This window comes from Hyla sarda, unplaced genomic scaffold (assembly GCF_029499605.1).
Source record: "Hyla sarda isolate aHylSar1 unplaced genomic scaffold, aHylSar1.hap1 scaffold_1079, whole genome shotgun sequence".
Taxonomy (NCBI): Eukaryota; Metazoa; Chordata; class Amphibia; order Anura; family Hylidae; genus Hyla; species Hyla sarda.
In genome coordinates this window covers 20,001-42,912 of record NW_026607699.1, presented here as the reverse complement: position 1 = coordinate 42,912, position 22,912 = coordinate 20,001, and the positions used below count along the sequence as shown (strand labels likewise).

General features: G+C 44.3%; 2 protein-coding genes across 4 annotated transcripts in view; one reads left to right on the top strand and one right to left on the bottom strand.

Moving 5' to 3' along the window:
- Positions 1-18,722, top strand: part of LOC130300438 (uncharacterized) — a 47,518-nt gene extending 28,796 nt beyond the window's left edge. Inside the window, exons 2-3 of the mRNA XM_056551543.1 lie at positions 17,850-17,877; positions 18,253-18,722. Coding sequence (XP_056407518.1) covers positions 17,850-17,877; positions 18,253-18,312 — 88 coding nt within the window. The 3' untranslated portion in view covers positions 18,313-18,722. The remainder of the gene's footprint in view (positions 1-17,849; positions 17,878-18,252) is intronic.
- Positions 1-22,912, bottom strand: part of LOC130300437 (methanethiol oxidase-like) — a 51,168-nt gene that overhangs the window by 22,275 nt on the left and 5,981 nt on the right. Inside the window, exon 2 of one of the 3 annotated variants that reach the window (XM_056551540.1) lies at positions 21,926-22,078. The exons of the other annotated variants lie outside the window; for them this stretch is intronic. The gene's annotated coding sequence lies outside the window, so the exon portion shown is untranslated. The remainder of the gene's footprint in view (positions 1-21,925; positions 22,079-22,912) is intronic. 3 annotated transcript variants of the gene reach the window in all.

Here is a 22,912-nt window from a genome sequence, read left to right as displayed (position 1 = left end):
TACTGCTATATACCACCATATAGGAGCACAGGACATAGACTACTGCTATATACCACCATATAGGAGCACAGGACATAGACTACTGCTATATACCCCCGTATAGGAGCACAGGACATATACTACTGCTATATACCACCATATAGGAGCACAGGACATATACTACTGCTATATACCCCATATAGGAGCACAGAACATAGACTACTGCTATATACCACCATATAGGAGCACAGGACATAGACTACTGCTATATACCACCATTTAGGAGCACAGGACATATACTACTGCTATATACCACCATATAGGAGCACAGGATATATACTACTGCTATATACCACCATATAGGAGTACAGGACATAGACTACTGCTATATACCACCATATAGGAGCACAGGATATATACTACTGCTATATACCACCATATAGGAGCACAGGATATATACTACTGCTATATACCACCATATAGGAGCACAGGATATATACTACTGCTATATACCACCATATAGGAGTACAGGACATATACTACTGCTATATACCACCATATAGGAGCACAGGACATATACTACTGCTATATACCACCATATAGGAGCACAGGACATATACTACTGCTATATACCACCATATAGGAGCACAGGATATATACTACTGCTATATACCACCACATGACATAGACTACTGCTATATACCACCATATAGGAGTACAGGACATAGACTACTGCTATATACCACCATATAGGAGCACAGGACATATACTACTGCTATATACCACCATATAGGAGCACAGGACATAGACTACTGCTATATACCACCATATAGGAGTACAGTAAGTAGACTACTGCTATATACCACCATATAGGAGCACAGGATATATACTACTGCTATATACCACCACATGACATAGACTACTGCTATATACCACCATATAGGAGTACAGGACATAGACTACTGCTATATACCACCATATAGGAGCACAGGATATATACTACTGCTATATACCATCATATAGGAGTACAGGACATAGACTACTGCTATATACCACCATATAGGAGCACAGGATATATACTACTGCTATATACCACCATATAGGAGCACAGGACATAGACTACTGCTATATACCACATATAGGAGCACAGGATATATACTACTGCTATATACCACCATATAGGAGCACAGGATATTTACTACTGCTAAAAAACACCATATAGGAGCACAGGATATATACTACTGCTATATACCACCATATAGGAGCACAGGACATAGACTACTGCTATTTACCACCATATAGGAGCACAGGACATAGACTACTGCTATATACCCCCGTATAGGAGCACAGGACATATACTACTGCTATATACCACCATATAGGAGCACAGGACATATACTACTGCTATATACCACCATATAGGAGCACAGGACATAGACTACTGCTATATACCACCATATAGGAGCACAGGACATATACTACTGCTATATACCACCATATAGGAAGGAGCACAGGACATAGACTACTGCTATATACCACCATTTAGGAGCACAGGACATATACTACTGCTATTTACCACCATATAGGAGCACAGGACATAGACTACTGCTATATACCACCATATAGGAGCACAGGATATATACTACTGCTATATACCACCATATAGGAGCACAGGATATATACTACTGCTATATACCACCATATAGGAGTACAGGACATAGACTACTGCTATATACCACCATATAGGAGCACAGGATATATACTACTGCTATATACCACCATATAGGAGCACAGGATATATACTACTGCTATATACCACCATATAGGAGCACAGGATATATACTACTGCTATATACCACCATATAGGAGCACAGGACATATACTACTGCTATATACCACCATATAGGAGCACAGGACATATACTACTGCTATATACCACCATATAGGAGCACAGGATATATACTACTGCTATATACCACCATATAGGAGCACACGACATAGACTACTGCTATATACCACCATATAGGAGCACAGGACATATACTACTTCTATATACCACCATATATGAGCACAGGCATATACTACTGCTATATACCCCCATATAGGAGCACAGGACATAGACTACTGCTTTATACCCCCATATAGGAGCACAGGACATAAACTACTGCTATATACCCCCATATAGGAGCACAGGACATATACTACTGCTATATACCCCCATATAGGAGCACAGGACATAGACTACTGCTATATACCCCCATATAGGAGTACAGGACATAGACTACTGCTATATACCCCCATATAGGAGCACAGGACATATACTACTGCTATATACCCCCATATAGGAGCACAGGACATAGACTACTGCTATATACCACCATATAGGAGCTCAGGACATAGACTACTGCTATATACCACCATATAGGAGCTCAGGACATAGACTACTGCTATATACCACCATATAGGAGCACAGGACATATACTACTGCTATATACCACCATATAGGAGCACAGGATATATACTACTGCTATATACCCCCATATAGGAGCACAGGACATAGACTACTGCTATATACCCCCCATATAGGAGCACACGACATGGACTACCGCTATATACCACCATATATGAGCACAGGCATATACTACTGCTATATACCCCCATATAGGAGCACAGGACATAGACTACTGCTATATACCACCATATAGGAGCACAGGATATATACTACTGCTATATACCCCCATATAGGAGCACAGGACATAGACTACTGCTATATACCACCATATAGGAGCACAGGACATAGACTACTGCTATATACCACCATATAGGAGCACAGGATATATACTACTGCTATATACCCCCATATAGGAGCACAGGACATAGACTACTGCTATATACCACCATATAGGAGCACAGGACATAGACTACTGCTATATACCACCATATAGGAGCACAGGACATGGACTACTGCTATATACCCCCCATATAGGAGCACACGACATAGACTACTGCTATATACCACCATATAGGAGCACTGGACATATACTACTGCTATATACCACCATATATGAGCACAGGACATATACTTCTGCTATATACCACCATATAGGAGCACAGGATATATACTACTGCTATATACCACCATATAGGAGCACAGGACATAGACTACTGCTATATACCACCATATAGGAGCACAGGACATAGACTACTGCTATATACCACCATATAGGAGCACAGGATATATACTACTGCTATATACCACCACATGACATAGACTACTGCTATATACCACCATATAGGAGTACAGGACATAGACTACTGCTATATACCACCATATAGGAGCACAGGACATATACTACTGCTATATACCACCATATAGGAGCACAGGACATAGACTACTGCTATATACCACCATATAGGAGTACAGGACATAGACTACTGCTATATACCACCATATAGGAGCACAGGATATATACTACTGCTATATACCACCACATGACATAGACTACTGCTATATACCACCATATAGGAGCACAGGACATAGACTACTGCTATATACCACCATATAGGAGCACAGGATATATACTACTGCTATATACCACCATATAGGAGCACAGGACATAGACTACTGCTATATACCACCATATAGGAGCACAGGATATATACTACTGCTATATACCACCACATGACATAGACTACTGCTATATACCACCATATAGGAGCACAGGATATATACTACTGCTATATACCACCATATAGGAGCACAGGACATATACTACTGCTATATACCACCATATAGGAGCACAGGATATATACTACTGCTATATACCACCACATGACATAGACTACTGCTATATACCACCATATAGGAGCACAGGACATAGACTACTGCTATATACCACCATATAGGAGCACAGGACATATACTACTGCTATATACCACCATATAGGAGCACAGGATATATACTACTGCTATATACCACCACATGACATAGACTACTGCTATATACCACCATATAGGAGCACAGGATATATACTACTGCTATATACCACCATATAGGAGTACAGGATATATACTACTGCTATATACCACCACATGACATAGACTACTGCTATATACCACCATATAGGAGCACAGGACATATACTACTGCTATATACCACCATATAGGAGTACAGGATATATACTACTGCTATATACCACCACATGACATAGACTACTGCTATATACCACCATATAGGAGCACAGGACATATACTACTGCTATATACCACCATATAGGAGTACAGGATATATACTACTGCTATATACCACCATATAGGAGCACAGGACATATACTACTGCTATATACCACCATATAGGAGCACAGGATATATACTACTGCTATATACCACCACATGACATAGACTACTGCTATATACCACCATATAGGAGCACAGGACATATACTACTGCTATATACCACCATATATGAGCACAGGATATATACTACTGCTATATACCACCACATGACATAGACTACTGCTATATACCACCATATAGGAGTACAGGACATAGACTACTGCTATATACCACCATATAGGAGCACAGGACATATACTACTGCTATATACCACCATATAGGAGCACAGGACATAGACTACTGCTATATACCACCATATAGGAGTACAGGACATAGACTACTGCTATATACCACCATATAGGAGCACAGGATATATACTACTGCTATATACCACCACATGACATAGACTACTGCTATATACCACCATATAGGAGCACAGGACATAGACTACTGCTATATACCACCATATAGGAGCACAGGATATATACTACTGCTATATACCACCATATAGGAGTACAGGACATAGACTACTGCTATATACCACCATATAGGAGCACAGGATATATACTACTGCTATATACCACCATATAGGAGCACAGGACATAGACTACTGCTATATACCCCCGTATAGGAGCACAGGACATATACTACTGCTATATACCACCATATAGGAGTACAGGACATATACTACTGCTATATACCACCATATAGGAGCACAGGATATTTACTACTGCTAAAAAACACCATATAGGAGCACAGGACCTAGACTACTGCTATATACCACCATATAGGAGCACAGGACATATACTACTGCTATATACCACCATATAGGAGCACAGGACATAGACTACTGCTATATACCACCATATAGGAGCACAGGACATAGACTACTGCTATATACCACCATATAGGAGCACAGGACATAGACTACTGCTATATACCCCCGTATAGGAGCACAGGACATATACTACTGCTATATACCACCATATAGGAGCACAGGACATATACTACTGCTATATACCCCATATAGGAGCACAGAACATAGACTACTGCTATATACCACCATATAGGAGCACAGGACATAGACTACTGCTATATACCACCATTTAGGAGCACAGGACATATACTACTGCTATATACCACCATATAGGAGCACAGGATATATACTACTGCTATATACCACCATATAGGAGTACAGGACATAGACTACTGCTATATACCACCATATAGGAGCACAGGATATATACTACTGCTATATACCACCATATAGGAGCACAGGATATATACTACTGCTATATACCACCATATAGGAGCACAGGATATATACTACTGCTATATACCACCATATAGGAGTACAGGACATATACTACTGCTATATACCACCATATAGGAGCACAGGACATATACTACTGCTATATACCACCATATAGGAGCACAGGACATATACTACTGCTATATACCACCATATAGGAGCACAGGATATATACTACTGCTATATACCACCACATGACATAGACTACTGCTATATACCACCATATAGGAGTACAGGACATAGACTACTGCTATATACCACCATATAGGAGCACAGGACATATACTACTGCTATATACCACCATATAGGAGCACAGGACATAGACTACTGCTATATACCACCATATAGGAGTACAGTAAGTAGACTACTGCTATATACCACCATATAGGAGCACAGGATATATACTACTGCTATATACCACCACATGACATAGACTACTGCTATATACCACCATATAGGAGTACAGGACATAGACTACTGCTATATACCACCATATAGGAGCACAGGATATATACTACTGCTATATACCATCATATAGGAGTACAGGACATAGACTACTGCTATATACCACCATATAGGAGCACAGGATATATACTACTGCTATATACCACCATATAGGAGCACAGGACATAGACTACTGCTATATACCACATATAGGAGCACAGGATATATACTACTGCTATATACCACCATATAGGAGCACAGGATATTTACTACTGCTAAAAAACACCATATAGGAGCACAGGATATATACTACTGCTATATACCACCATATAGGAGCACAGGACATAGACTACTGCTATTTACCACCATATAGGAGCACAGGACATAGACTACTGCTATATACCCCCGTATAGGAGCACAGGACATATACTACTGCTATATACCACCATATAGGAGCACAGGACATATACTACTGCTATATACCACCATATAGGAGCACAGGACATAGACTACTGCTATATACCACCATATAGGAGCACAGGACATATACTACTGCTATATACCACCATATAGGAGCACAGGACATAGACTACTGCTATATACCACCATTTAGGAGCACAGGACATATACTACTGCTATTTACCACCATATAGGAGCACAGGACATAGACTACTGCTATATACCACCATATAGGAGCACAGGATATATACTACTGCTATATACCACCATATAGGAGCACAGGATATATACTACTGCTATATACCACCATATAGGAGTACAGGACATAGACTACTGCTATATACCACCATATAGGAGCACAGGATATATACTACTGCTATATACCACCATATAGGAGCACAGGATATATACTACTGCTATATACCACCATATAGGAGCACAGGATATATACTACTGCTATATACCACCATATAGGAGCACAGGACATATACTACTGCTATATACCACCATATAGGAGCACAGGACATATACTACTGCTATATACCACCATATAGGAGCACAGGATATATACTACTGCTATATACCACCATATAGGAGCACACGACATAGACTACTGCTATATACCACCATATAGGAGCACAGGACATATACTACTTCTATATACCACCATATATGAGCACAGGCATATACTACTGCTATATACCCCCATATAGGAGCACAGGACATAGACTACTGCTTTATACCCCCATATAGGAGCACAGGACATAAACTACTGCTATATACCCCCATATAGGAGCACAGGACATATACTACTGCTATATACCCCCATATAGGAGCACAGGACATAGACTACTGCTATATACCCCCATATAGGAGTACAGGACATAGACTACTGCTATATACCCCCATATAGGAGCACAGGACATATACTACTGCTATATACCCCCATATAGGAGCACAGGACATAGACTACTGCTATATACCACCATATAGGAGCTCAGGACATAGACTACTGCTATATACCACCATATAGGAGCTCAGGACATAGACTACTGCTATATACCACCATATAGGAGCACAGGACATATACTACTGCTATATACCACCATATAGGAGCACAGGATATATACTACTGCTATATACCCCCATATAGGAGCACAGGACATAGACTACTGCTATATACCCCCCATATAGGAGCACACGACATGGACTACCGCTATATACCACCATATATGAGCACAGGCATATACTACTGCTATATACCCCCATATAGGAGCACAGGACATAGACTACTGCTATATACCACCATATAGGAGCACAGGATATATACTACTGCTATATACCCCCATATAGGAGCACAGGACATAGACTACTGCTATATACCACCATATAGGAGCACAGGACATAGACTACTGCTATATACCACCATATAGGAGCACAGGATATATACTACTGCTATATACCCCCATATAGGAGCACAGGACATAGACTACTGCTATATACCACCATATAGGAGCACAGGACATAGACTACTGCTATATACCACCATATAGGAGCACAGGACATGGACTACTGCTATATACCCCCCATATAGGAGCACACGACATAGACTACTGCTATATACCACCATATAGGAGCACTGGACATATACTACTGCTATATACCACCATATATGAGCACAGGACATATACTTCTGCTATATACCACCATATAGGAGCACAGGATATATACTACTGCTATATACCACCATATAGGAGCACAGGACATAGACTACTGCTATATACCACCATATAGGAGCACAGGATATATACTACTGCTATATACCACCACATGACATAGACTACTGCTATATACCACCATATAGGAGTACAGGACATAGACTACTGCTATATACCACCATATAGGAGCACAGGACATATACTACTGCTATATACCACCATATAGGAGCACAGGACATAGACTACTGCTATATACCACCATATAGGAGTACAGGACATAGACTACTGCTATATACCACCATATAGGAGCACAGGATATATACTACTGCTATATACCACCACATGACATAGACTACTGCTATATACCACCATATAGGAGCACAGGACATAGACTACTGCTATATACCACCATATAGGAGCACAGGATATATACTACTGCTATATACCACCATATAGGAGCACAGGACATAGACTACTGCTATATACCACCATATAGGAGCACAGGATATATACTACTGCTATATACCACCACATGACATAGACTACTGCTATATACCACCATATAGGAGTACAGGACATAGACTACTGCTATATACCACCATATAGGAGCACAGGACATATACTACTGCTATATACCACCATATAGGAGCACAGGACATAGACTACTGCTATATACCACCATATAGGAGTACAGGACATAGACTACTGCTATATACCACCATATAGGAGCACAGGATATATACTACTGCTATATACCACCACATGACATAGACTACTGCTATATACCACCATATAGGAGCACAGGACATAGACTACTGCTATATACCACCATATAGGAGCACAGGATATATACTACTGCTATATACCACCATATAGGAGTACAGGACATAGACTACTGCTATATACCACCATATAGGAGCACAGGATATATACTACTGCTATATACCACCATATAGGAGCACAGGACATAGACTACTGCTATATACCACCATATAGGAGTACAGGACATATACTACTGCTATATACCACCATATAGGAGCACAGGATATTTACTACTGCTAAAAAACACCATATAGGAGCACAGGACATAGACTACTGCTATATACCACCATATAGGAGCACAGGACATAGACTACTGCTATATACCACCATATAGGAGCACAGGACATAGACTACTGCTATATACCACCATATAGGAGCACAGGACATAGACTACTGCTATATACCCCCGTATAGGAGCACAGGACATATACTACTGCTATATACCACCATATAGGAGCACAGGACATATACTACTGCTATATACCCCATATAGGAGCACAGAACATAGACTACTGCTATATACCACCATATAGGAGCACAGGACATAGACTACTGCTATATACCACCATTTAGGAGCACAGGACATATACTACTGCTATTTACCACCATATAGGAGCACAGGACATAGACTACTGCTATATACCACCATATAGGAGCACAGGATATATACTACTGCTATATACCACCATATAGGAGCACAGGATATATACTACTGCTATATACCACCATATAGGAGTACAGGACATAGACTACTGCTATATACCACCATATAGGAGCACAGGATATATACTACTGCTATATACCACCATATAGGAGCACAGGATATATACTACTGCTATATACCACCATATAGGAGCACAGGATATATACTACTGCTATATACCACCATATAGGAGTACAGGACATATACTACTGCTATATACCACCATATAGGAGCACAGGACATATACTACTGCTATATACCACCATATAGGAGCACAGGACATATACTACTGCTATATACCACCATATAGGAGCACAGGATATATACTACTGCTATATACCACCACATGACATAGACTACTGCTATATACCACCATATAGGAGTACAGGACATAGACTACTGCTATATACCACCATATAGGAGCACAGGACATATACTACTGCTATATACCACCATATAGGAGCACAGGACATAGACTACTGCTATATACCACCACATAGGAGTACAGTACATAGACTACTGCTATATACCACCATATAGGAGCACAGGATATATACTACTGCTATATACCACCACATGACATAGACTACTGCTATATACCCCCATATAGGAGTACAGGACATAGACTACTGCTATATACCACCATATAGGAGCACAGGATATATACTACTGCTATATACCACCATATAGGAGTACAGGACATAGACTACTGCTATATACCACCATATAGGAGCACAGGATATATACTACTGCTATATACCACCATATAGGAGCACAGGACATAGACTACTGCTATATACCACCATATAGGAGCACAGGATATATACTACTGCTATATACCACCATATAGGAGCACAGGATATTTACTACTGCTAAAAAAACACCATATAGGAGCACAGGATATATACTACTGCTATATACCACCATATAGGAGCACAGGACATAGACTACTGCTATTTACCACCATATAGGAGCACAGGACATAGACTACTGCTATATACCCCCGTATAGGAGCACAGGACATATACTACTGCTATATACCACCATATAGGAGCACAGGACATATACTACTGCTATATACCACCATATAGGAGCACAGGACATATACTACTGCTATATACCACCATATAGGAGCACAGGACATAGACTACTGCTATATACCACCATATAGGAGCACAGGACATAGACTACTGCTATATACCACCATATAGGAGCACAGGACATAGACTACTGCTATATACCCCCGTATAGGAGCACAGGACATATACTACTGCTATATACCACCATATAGGAGCACAGGACATATACTACTGCTATATACCCCATATAGGAGCACAGAACATAGACTACTGCTATATACCACCATATAGGAGCACAGGACATAGACTACTGCTATATACCACCATTTAGGAGCACAGGACATATACTACTGCTATTTACCACCATATAGGAGCACAGGACATAGACTACTGCTATATACCACCATATAGGAGCACAGGATATATACTACTGCTATATACCACCATATAGGAGCACAGGATATATACTACTGCTATATACCACCATATAGGAGTACAGGACATAGACTACTGCTATATACCACCATATAGGAGCACAGGATATATACTACTGCTATATACCACCATATAGGAGCACAGGATATATACTACTGCTATATACCACCATATAGGAGCACGGGATATATACTACTGCTATATACCACCATATAGGAGTACAGGACATATACTACTGCTATATACCACCATATAGGAGCACAGGACATATACTACTGCTATATACCACCATATAGGAGCACAGGACATATACTACTGCTATATACAACCATATAGGAGCACAGGACATATACTACTGCTATATACCACCATATATGAGCACAGGACATATACTACTTCTATATACCACCATATAGGAGCACAGGATATATACTACTGCTATATACCACCATATGGGAGCACAGGACATAGACTACTGCTATATACCACCATATAGGAGCACAGGACATATACTACTTCTATATACCACCATATATGAGCACAGGCATATACTACTGCTATATACCCCCATATAGGAGCACAGGACATAGACTACTGCTTTATACCCCCATATAGGAGCACAGGACATAAACTACTGCTATATACCCCCATATAGGAGCACAGGACATATACTACTGCTATATACCCCCATATAGGAGCACAGGACATAGACTACTGCTATATACCCCCATATAGGAGTACAGGACATAGACTACTGCTATATACCCCCATATAGGAGCACAGGACATATACTACTGCTATATACCCCCATATAGGAGCACAGGACATAGACTACTGCTATATACCACCATATAGGAGCTCAGGACATAGACTACTGCTATATACCACCATATAGGAGCTCAGGACATAGACTACTGCTATATACCACCATATAGGAGCACAGGACATATACTACTGCTATATACCACCATATAGGAGCACAGGATATATACTACTGCTATATACCCCCATATAGGAGCACAGGACATAGACTACTGCTATATACCCCCCATATAGGAGCACACGACATGGACTACCGCTATATACCACCATATATGAGCACAGGCATATACTACTGCTATATACCCCCATATAGGAGCACAGGACATAGACTACTGCTATATACCCCCATATAGGAGCACAGGATATATACTACTGCTATATACCCCCCATATAGGAGCACAGGACATAGACTACTGCTATATACCACTATATAGGAGCACAGGACATATACTACTGCTATATACCACCATATAGGAGCACAGGATATATACTACTGCTATATACCCCCATATAGGAGCACAGGACATAGACTACTGCTATATACCACCATATAGGAGCACAGGACATAGACTACTGCTATATACCACCATATAGGAGCACAGGATATATACTACTGCTATATACCCCCATATAGGAGCACAGGACATAGACTACTGCTATATACCACCATATAGGAGCACAGGACATAGACTACTGCTATATACCACCATATAGGAGCACAGGACATGGACTACTGCTATATACCCCCCATATAGGAGCACACGACATAGACTACTGCTATATACCACCATATAGGAGCACTGGACATATACTACTGCTATATACCACCATATATGAGCACAGGACATATACTTCTGCTATATACCACCATATAGGAGCACAGGATATATACTACTGCTATATACCACCATATAGGAGCACAGGACATAGACTACTGCTATATACCACCATATAGGAGCACAGGATATATACTGCTGCTATATACCACCATATAGGAGTACAGGACATAGACTACTGCTATATACCACCATATAGGAGCACAGGATATATACTACTGCTATATACCACCATATAGGAGTACAGGACATAGACTACTGCTATATACCACCATATAGGAGCACAGGACATGGACTACTGCTATATACCACCATATAGGAGCACAGGACATAGACTACTGCTATATACCCCCATATAGGAGCACAGGACATAGACTACTGCTTTATACCCCCATATAGGAGCACAGGACATAAACTACTGCTATATACCCCCATATAGGAGCACAGGACATATACTACTGCTATATACCCCCATATAGGAGCACAGGACATAGACTACTGCTATATACCCCCATATAGGAGTACAGGACATAGACTACTGCTATATACCCCCATATAGGAGCACAGGACATATACTACTGCTATATACCCCCATATAGGAGCACAGGACATAGACTACTGCTATATACCACCATATAGGAGCTCAGGACATAGACTACTGCTATATACCACCATATAGGAGCTCAGGACATAGACTACTGCTATATACCACCATATAGGAGCACAGGACATATACTACTGCTATATACCACCATATAGGAGCACAGGATATATACTACTGCTATATACCCCCATATAGGAGCACAGGACATAGACTACTGCTATATACCCCCCATATAGGAGCACACGACATGGACTACCGCTATATACCACCATATATGAGCACAGGCATATACTACTGCTATATACCCCCATATAGGAGCACAGGACATAGACTACTGCTATATACCCCCATATAGGAGCACAGGATATATACTACTGCTATATACCCCCATATAGGAGCACAGGACATAGACTACTGCTATATACCACTATATAGGAGCACAGGACATATACTACTGCTATATACCACCATATAGGAGCACAGGATATATACTACTGCTATATACCCCCATATAGGAGCACAGGACATAGACTACTGCTATATACCACCATATAGGAGCACAGGACATAGACTACTGCTATATACCACCATATAGGAGCACAGGATATATACTACTGCTATATACCCCCATATAGGAGCACAGGACATAGACTACTGCTATATACCACCATATAGGAGCACAGGACATAGACTACTGCTATATACCACCATATAGGAGCACAGGACATGGACTACTGCTATATACCCCCCATATAGGAGCACACGACATAGACTACTGCTATATACCACCATATAGGAGCACTGGACATATACTACTGCTATATACCACCATATATGAGCACAGGACATATACTTCTGCTATATACCACCATATAGGAGCACAGGATATATACTACTGCTATATACCACCATATAGGAGCACAGGACATAGACTACTGCTATATACCACCATATAGGAGCACAGGATATATACTGCTGCTATATACCACCATATAGGAGTACAGGACATAGACTACTGCTATATACCACCATATAGGAGCACAGGATATATACTACTGCTATATACCACCATATAGGAGTACAGGACATAGACTACTGCTATATACCACCATATAGGAGCACAGGACATGGACTACTGCTATATACCACCATATAGGAGCACAGGACATAGACTACTGCTATATACCACCATATAGGAGCACAGGACATGGACTACTGCTATATACCACCATATAGGAGCACAGGACATGGAGTACTGCTATATACCACCATATAGGAGCACACAACACATACTACTGCTATATACCACCACATAGGAGCAAACGACATAGACTACTGCTATATACCACCATATAGGAGCACAGGACATATACTACTGCTATATACCACATATAGGAGCACACGACATATACTACTGCTATATACCACCATATAGGAGCACACAACATATACTACTGCTATATACCATCATATAGGAGCACAGGACATGGACTACTGCTATATACCACCACATAGGAGCAAACGACATAGACTACTGCTATATACCACCATATAGGAGCACAGGACATATACTACTGCTATATACCATCATATAGGAGCACACGACATATACTACTGCTATATACCATCATATAGGAGCACAGGACATGGGACTACTGCTATATACCACCATATAGGAGCACAGGACATATACTACTGCTATATACCACCATATAGGAGCACACAACATGGACTACTGCTATATAACACCATATAGGAGAACAGGACATAGACTACTGCTATATACCACCATATAGGAGCACAGGACATATACTACTGCTATATACCACCATATAGGAGCACAGGACATATACTACTGCTATATAACACCATAAAGGAGCACAGGACATGGACTACTGCTATATACCACCATATAGGAGCACAGGATATATACTACTGCTATATACCACCATATAGGAGCACACGACATGGACTACTGCTATATACCCCATATAGGAGCACAGGACATATACTACTGCTATATACCACAATATAGGAGCACAGGACATATACTACTGCTATATACCCCATATAGGAGCACAGGACATATACTACTGCTCTATACCACCATATAGGAGCACAGGATATATACTACTGCTATATACCACCATATAGGAGCACAGGACATATACTACTGCTATATACCACCATATAGGAGCACAGGACATATACTACTGCTATATACCACCATATAGGAGCACAGGACATAGACTACTGCTATATACCACCATATAGGAGCACAGGACATACACTACTGCTATATACCACCATATAGGAGCACAGGACATAGACTACTGCTATATACCACCATATAGGAGCACAGGACATACACTACTGCTATATACCACCATATAGGAGCACAGGACATACACTACTGCTATATACCACCATATAGGAGCACAGGACATGGACTTGACGCCCAATGGGGCCTCAAAATAATTTTTTCCCTACCAATATATAAACCTATCGCCTTTTGTTGAGAAGCGAGTGCTGAGTAGTAATATTGTCCGCTGACCTAAGTACTTAAAGGGGTATTCCAGGCCAAAACTTTGTTTTTTATATATCAACTGGCTCCGGAAAGTTAAACAGATTTGTAAATTACTACTATTAAAAAATCTTAATCCTTCCAATAGTTATTAGCTTCTGAAGTTGAGTTGTTGTTTTCTGTCTAACTGCTCTCTGATGACTCACGTCCCGGAGCTGTGTAGTCCCTATGGGGATATTCTCCCATCATGCACAGATCCCGGGACGTGACATCATCATTGAGCAGTTAGACAGGAAACTTCAGAAGCTAATAACTATTGGAAGGATTAAGATTTTTTAATAGAAGTAATTTACAAATCTGTTTAACTTTCCAGAGCCAGTTGATATATATAAAAAAAAGGTTTTGCCTGGAATACCCCTTTAACATGTCGGTATGTGACACTGCGCAGATCCTATGGGATGACATAATCCCATCTACATGGAGACAGTCAGCATGGCCACCAATGGAGAATAACCCCCGGACTGGACCATCTATCTGCGTCCCCCGTTATATATCACACTGCACACATCTAGGACAGCTGAGATTCTGCTTCTCTGTGTCAGCGGCAGCATCTCCACCACCTGCGCACACCACAGCGGATCTGACCAATAGGCGACCGCAACAGATGGTAGAAGAGGACGACACAGGACTCACCCATGGTGGCAGCAGCTCTCTCTCTCGGTCAGGTCTCTCTTTCTCTCTCGGTCAGGTCTCTCTTTCTTGGGACAGCTCTCTCTTGAGTTCGGTCTCTCTCTTTGGGGTCAAGTTTCTGTTTTGGGACAGGTCTCTCTTTTGCAGGTCAGGTCTCTCTCTCTCTCTGGGGTCAGGTCTCTCTCTCTCTCTCTCTCTCTCTCGGGTTAGGTCTCTCCCAGGTCAGGTCTCTCTCTCTCGGGTCAGGTCTCTCTCTCGGGTCAGGTCTCTCTCTCAGGTCAGGTCTCTCTCTCTCTCTAGGGTCAGGTCTCTCTCTCTCTCTAGGGTCAGGTCTCTCTCTCTCTAGGGTCAGGTCTCTCTCTCTCTAGGGTCAGGTCTCTCTGGGGTCAGGTCTCTCTCTCTCGGATCAGGTCTCTCTCTCTCGGGTCAGGTCTCTCCCAGGTCAGGTCTCTCTCTCAGGTAAGGGCTCTCTCTGGGGTCAGGTCTCTCTCTGGGGTCAGGTCTCTCTCTCTCCGGTCAGGTCTCTCTCTCTCCGGTCAGGTCTCTCTCTCTCTCTCTCTCTCGGGTCAGGTCTCTCTCTCTCTAGGGTCAGGTCTCTCTCTCTCTAGGGTCAGGTCTCTCTGGGGTCAGGTCTCTCTCTCTCTCGGGTCAGGTCTCTCTCTCTCTCGGGTCAGGGTCTCTCTCTCTCTCTCTCGGGTCAGTTCTCTCTCCCTCTCTCGGGTCAGGTCTCTCTCTCTCTAGGGTCAGGTCTCTCTGGGGTCAGGTCTCTCTCTCTCTAGGGTCAGGTCTCTCTGGGGTCAGGTCTCTCTCTCTCTCGGGTCAGGTCTCTCTCTCTCTCTCTCTCGGGTCAGGTCTCTCTCTCTCTCTCTCGGGTCAGTTCTCTCTCCCTCTCTCGGGTCAGGTCTCTCTCTCTGGGGTCAGGTCTCCCTCTCTCTCGGGTCAGGTCTCTCTCTCGGGTCAGGTCTCTCTCTCTCTCGGGTCAGGTCTCTCTCTCTGGGGTCAGGTCTCTCTCTCTCTCGGGTCAGGTCTCTCTCTCGGGTCAGGTCTCTCTCTCGGGTCAGGTCTCTCTCTCGGGTCAGGTCTCTCTCTCTGGGGTCAGGTCTCTCTCGGGTCAGGTCTCTCTCTCTCTGGGGTCAGGTCTCTCTCTCTCGGGTCAGGTCTCTCTCTCTCGGACCAGGTCTCTCTCGGGTCAGGTCTCTCTCTGGGGTCAGGTCTCTCTCTCTGGGGTCAGGTCTCCCTCTCTCTCGGGTCAGGTCTCTCTCTCGGGTCAGGTCTCTCTCTCGGGTCAGGTCTCTCTCTCGGGTCAGGTCTCTCTCTCTAGGGTCAGGTCTCTCTCTCTCGGATCAGGTCTCTCTCTCTCGGATCAGGTCTCTCTCTCTCTCGGGTCAGGTCTCTCTCTCTCGGATCAGGTCTCTCTCTCTCTAGGGTCAGGTCTCTCTCTCTTTAGGGTCAGGTCTCTCTCTCTGGGGTCAGGTCTCTCTCTGGGTCAGGTCTCATATAACTGCAGTCTCTTCTCCTCTAGACGGGGACTCATCTTCTTCTTAACATAGTCTGGGGGAAGGACAGAAGGAGGGAGAGGAGAGGTGCGGATTGGTTACCTACTCTCTCACACACAGGTTGGCACAAACACACCTGTCACATGCCAGCCCCATGTATCAGGGAGCCCTCTCCCCTACAATCTCCAGCACAAGGGGAGATTTATCCAAACCCATGTACAGGCCTTTTCTGATTGGTTGCTATGGGAACCTGTAGGCCTCTTCCCCTTCAGGTGAGGGTAAAGACTGTAGTCAGGATATCGTAGTCCTCTGCGCTGCCGCACACGTCCTGGTGAAGCTTTAGAAACATATAAAGCGAACAGCAGCGACTCTTCCCTACAGACCACGGCGAGATTTATCAAAACCCGTCCAGTTGTCCAATCAGCAACCAATCACATCGCATCTTTCATTTTTTAAAAGGCCTCTGAAAAATAAAAGAAACCATCTGACTGGTTGCTATGGGCAACTCACTTTTGATAAATCTCCTCCACGTGTCCTGGAAAGGCTGGATAGGGGTATCCTGGACATGATAAGGGGGGGGGTATCCTGGACATGATAAGGGGGGGGGTATCCTGGACATGATAAGGGGGGGGGGGGTATCCTGGACATGATAAGGGGGGGGGGGGTATCCTGGACATGATAAGGGGGGGGGGTATCCTGGACATGATAAGGGGGGGGGGGGGTATCCTGGACATGATAAGGGGGGGGGGTATCCTGGACATGATAAGGGGGGGGGGTATCATGGACATGATAAGGGGGGGGGGGTATCATGGACATGATAAGGGGGGGGGGGTATCCTGGACATGATAAGGGGGGGGGGTATCCTGGACATGATAAGGGGGGGGGGTATCCTGGACATGATAAGGGGGGGGGGGGTATCCTGGACATGATAAGGGGGGGGGGGGTATCCTGGACATGATAAGGGGGGGGGTATCCTGGACATGATAAGGGGGGGGTATCCTGGACATGATAAGGGGGGGGGGGTATCCTGGACATGATAAGGGGGGGGGGGGTATCCTGGACATGATAAGGGGGGGGGGGTATCCTGGACATGATAAGGGGGGGGGGTATCCTGGACATGATAAGGGGGGGGGGTATCCTGGACATGATAAGGGGGGGGGGGTATCCTGGACATGATAAGGGGGGGGGGTATCCTGGACATGATAAGGGGGGGGGGTATTCTGGACATGATAAGAGGGGGCGGGGTATCCTGGACATGATAAGGGGGGGGGGGTATCCTGGACATGTTTAGAGGGGGCGGGGTATCCTGGACATAAGGGGGGGGGGGTATCCTGGACATGATAAGGGGGGGGGTATCCTGGACATGATAAGGGGTCGGGGGGTATCCTGGACATGATAAGGGGTCGGGGGGTATCCTGGACATGATAAGGGGGGGGGGGGTATCCTGGACATGATAAGGGGGGGGGGGTATCCTGGACATGATAAGGGGGGGGGGGGTATCCTGGACATGATAAGGGGGGGGTATCCTGGACATGATAAGGGGGGGGGGGGGGTATCCTGGACATGATAAGGGGGGGGGGTATTCTGGACATGATAAGAGGGGGCGGGGTATCCTGGACATGATAAGGGGGGGGGGGGTATCCTGGACATGTTTAGAGGGGGCGGGGTATCCTGGACATAAGGGGGGGTATCCTGGACATGATAAGGGGGGGGGTATCCTGGACATGATAAGGGGGGGGGGGTATCCTGGACATGATAAGGGGGGGGGGTATCCTGGACATGATAGGGGGGGGGGGGTATCCTGGACATGATAAGAGGGGGTATCCTGGACATGATAAGGGGGGGGGGGTATTCTGGACATGATAAGAGGGGGCGGGGTATCCTGGACATGATAAGGGGGGGGGTATCCTGGACATGATAAGGGGGGGGGTATCCTGGACATGATAAGGGGGGGGGTATTCTGGACATGATAAGAGGGAGCGGGGCATCCTGGACATGATAAGGGGGGGGGGTATCCTGGACATGATAAGAGGGGGGAGGGTATCCTGGAAATGATAAGGGGGGGGTATCCTGGAAATGTTTAGAGGGGGCGGGGGATCCTGGACATGATAAGGGGGGGGGTTATCCTGGACATGTTTAGAGGGGGGGGGGGTATCCTGGACATGATAAGGGGGGGGGGGGGGGATCCTGGAAATGTTTAGAGGGGGTGGGGTATCCTGGACATGATAAGTGGGAGGGTGTTATCATGGAAATTTTTAGAGGGGGGGGGGGTATCCTGGACATGATAAGGGGGGGGTATCCTGGAAATGTTTAGAGGGGGTGGGGTATCCTGGACATGATAAGTGGGAGGGTGTTATTATGGATATTTTTAGAGGGGGGGGGGTATCCTGGACATGATAAGAGGGGGGTATCCTGGACATGATAAGGGGGGGGGGGGGTATCCTGGAAATGTTTAGAGGGGGCGGGGTATCCTGAACATGATAAGGGGGGGTATCCTGGACATGATAAGGGGGGGTATCCTGGACATGATAAGGGGGGGTATCCTGGACATGATAAGGGGGGGTATCCTGGACATGATAAGGGGGGGTATCCTGGACATGATAAGGGGGGGTATCCTGGACATGATAAGGGGGGGTATCCTGGACATGATAAGGGGGGGTATCCTGGACATGATAAGGGGGGGTATCCTGGACATGATAAGGGGGGGTATCCTGGACATGATAAGAGGGGGTATCCTGGACATGATAAGAGGGGGGGTATCCTGGAAATGTATAGAGGGGGCGGGGTATACTGGACATGATAAGGGGGGGTATCCTGGAAATGTTTAGAGGGGGCGGGGTATCCTGGACATAAGGGGGGGGGGCGGGGTATCCTGGAAATGTTTAGAGGGGGTGGGGGTATCCTGGACATAAGGGGGGGGTATCCTGGAAATGTTTAGAGGGGGCGGGGTATCCTGGACATGAAAAGAGGGGGTGGGGTATCCTGGACATGATAAGGGGGGGGGGGGGGTATCCTGGGCATGATAAGAGGGGGGGTATCCTGGAAATGTTTAGAGGGGGCAGGGTATCCTGGACATGATAAGAGGGGTTATCCTGGAAATGTTTAGAGGGGGCAGGGTATCCTGGACATCATAAGAGGGGTTATCCTGGAAATGTTTAGAAGGGGTGGGGTATGCTGGACATGATAAGAGTGGGGTATCCTGGAAATGTTTAGAAGGGGTGGGGTATGCTGGACATGATAAGAGTGGGGTATCCTGGAAATGTTTAGAAGGGGTGGGGTATGCTGGACATGATAAGAGTGGGGTATCCTGGAAATGTTTAGAGGGGGGCGGGGTATCCTGGACATGATAAGAGGGGTTATCCTGGAAATGTTTAGAAGGGGCGGGGTATGCTGGACATAAGAGGGGAGGGGTTGCATATGCTAGACCCTGGATATCCATTATTGCTGCCCCCCGCAGTATTCCTCCCTCCTCTGCAGGATACAGGTGATCCGTGTCTGATCTCGTGCTGATCCTGTGTGCTCTTCCCAGGTGAGCGGTTGGTGTTGATGCCCCCGGGTTGGTTTGGATCATGTGGCCCCCTGTGACACCATCATTAGGATTTTTTATTTGCTCAGTTCCATTGTGGCATGTAAGGACTACAACACCCAGCAGACTGCTTGCACTTACCTTCTCCCTAGATGTGAGTATCAGTGTTTATGGGGGCGGGAGCCATCTTGTTTATTGGCAGGATATACACTGCATTGGAAAGTCTTCATACCCGTCTCCTATCACATTTTCTTCTGTCCGCCTGGTGTTCCCCATCGTTCTCTCATCACTAAACTATAATTCCACATGGACATAAGTATTCATACCCTTCACACATGATATTTAGCACTGGCTCCTCCCATTTCTCCTGATCATCTCTCAGGCTGCATTCACACCTCCTTTTCACTGTACGAGTGCCGGATCCGGCTGGGGGAGGGGAAAACCGGGCGATCCTGTACCGCAGCCGGACCAGCGCTGAAATCCATTTACTTTAATAAGCCGAGCGGAGTCAAACAGGGTCACCGGTCGGCTCATTTATGAAACCAAAAGCCACGAGAAGGAAAGAACTGCCTGTAGAGCTCAGACACCACCCTGTCTATATAAGATCTCACAGCTGACAATGTATATCAGAGCAAACAAAAAGCCACGAGAAGGAAAGAACTGCCTGTAGAGCTCAGAGACAGGACCATGTGGAGGCACAGATCTGGAGAAGGGAACAAAACAGTTTTGCTGCACAGACAGATCCAAAGAGCTCAGTGGCAATATATATATATAGGAGCCCTGAGAAGCTGTATGTATATATATATATATATATATATATATATATATATATATATATATATAGGAGCCCTGAGGAGCAGAATATATAGGAGTCCTGAGGAGAAGTATATAGGAGCCCTGAGGAGCAGTATATATAGGAACCCTGAGGAGAAGTATATAGGAGCCCTGAGGAGCAGTATATATAGGAACCCTGAGGAGAAGTATATAGGAGCGCTGAGGAGCAGTATATATAGGAGCCCTGAGGATAAGTATATAAGAGCCCTGAGGAGCAGTATATATAGGAGCCCTGAGGAGCAGTATATATAGGAGCCCTGATGAAAAGTATATATATATATATATATGTATATA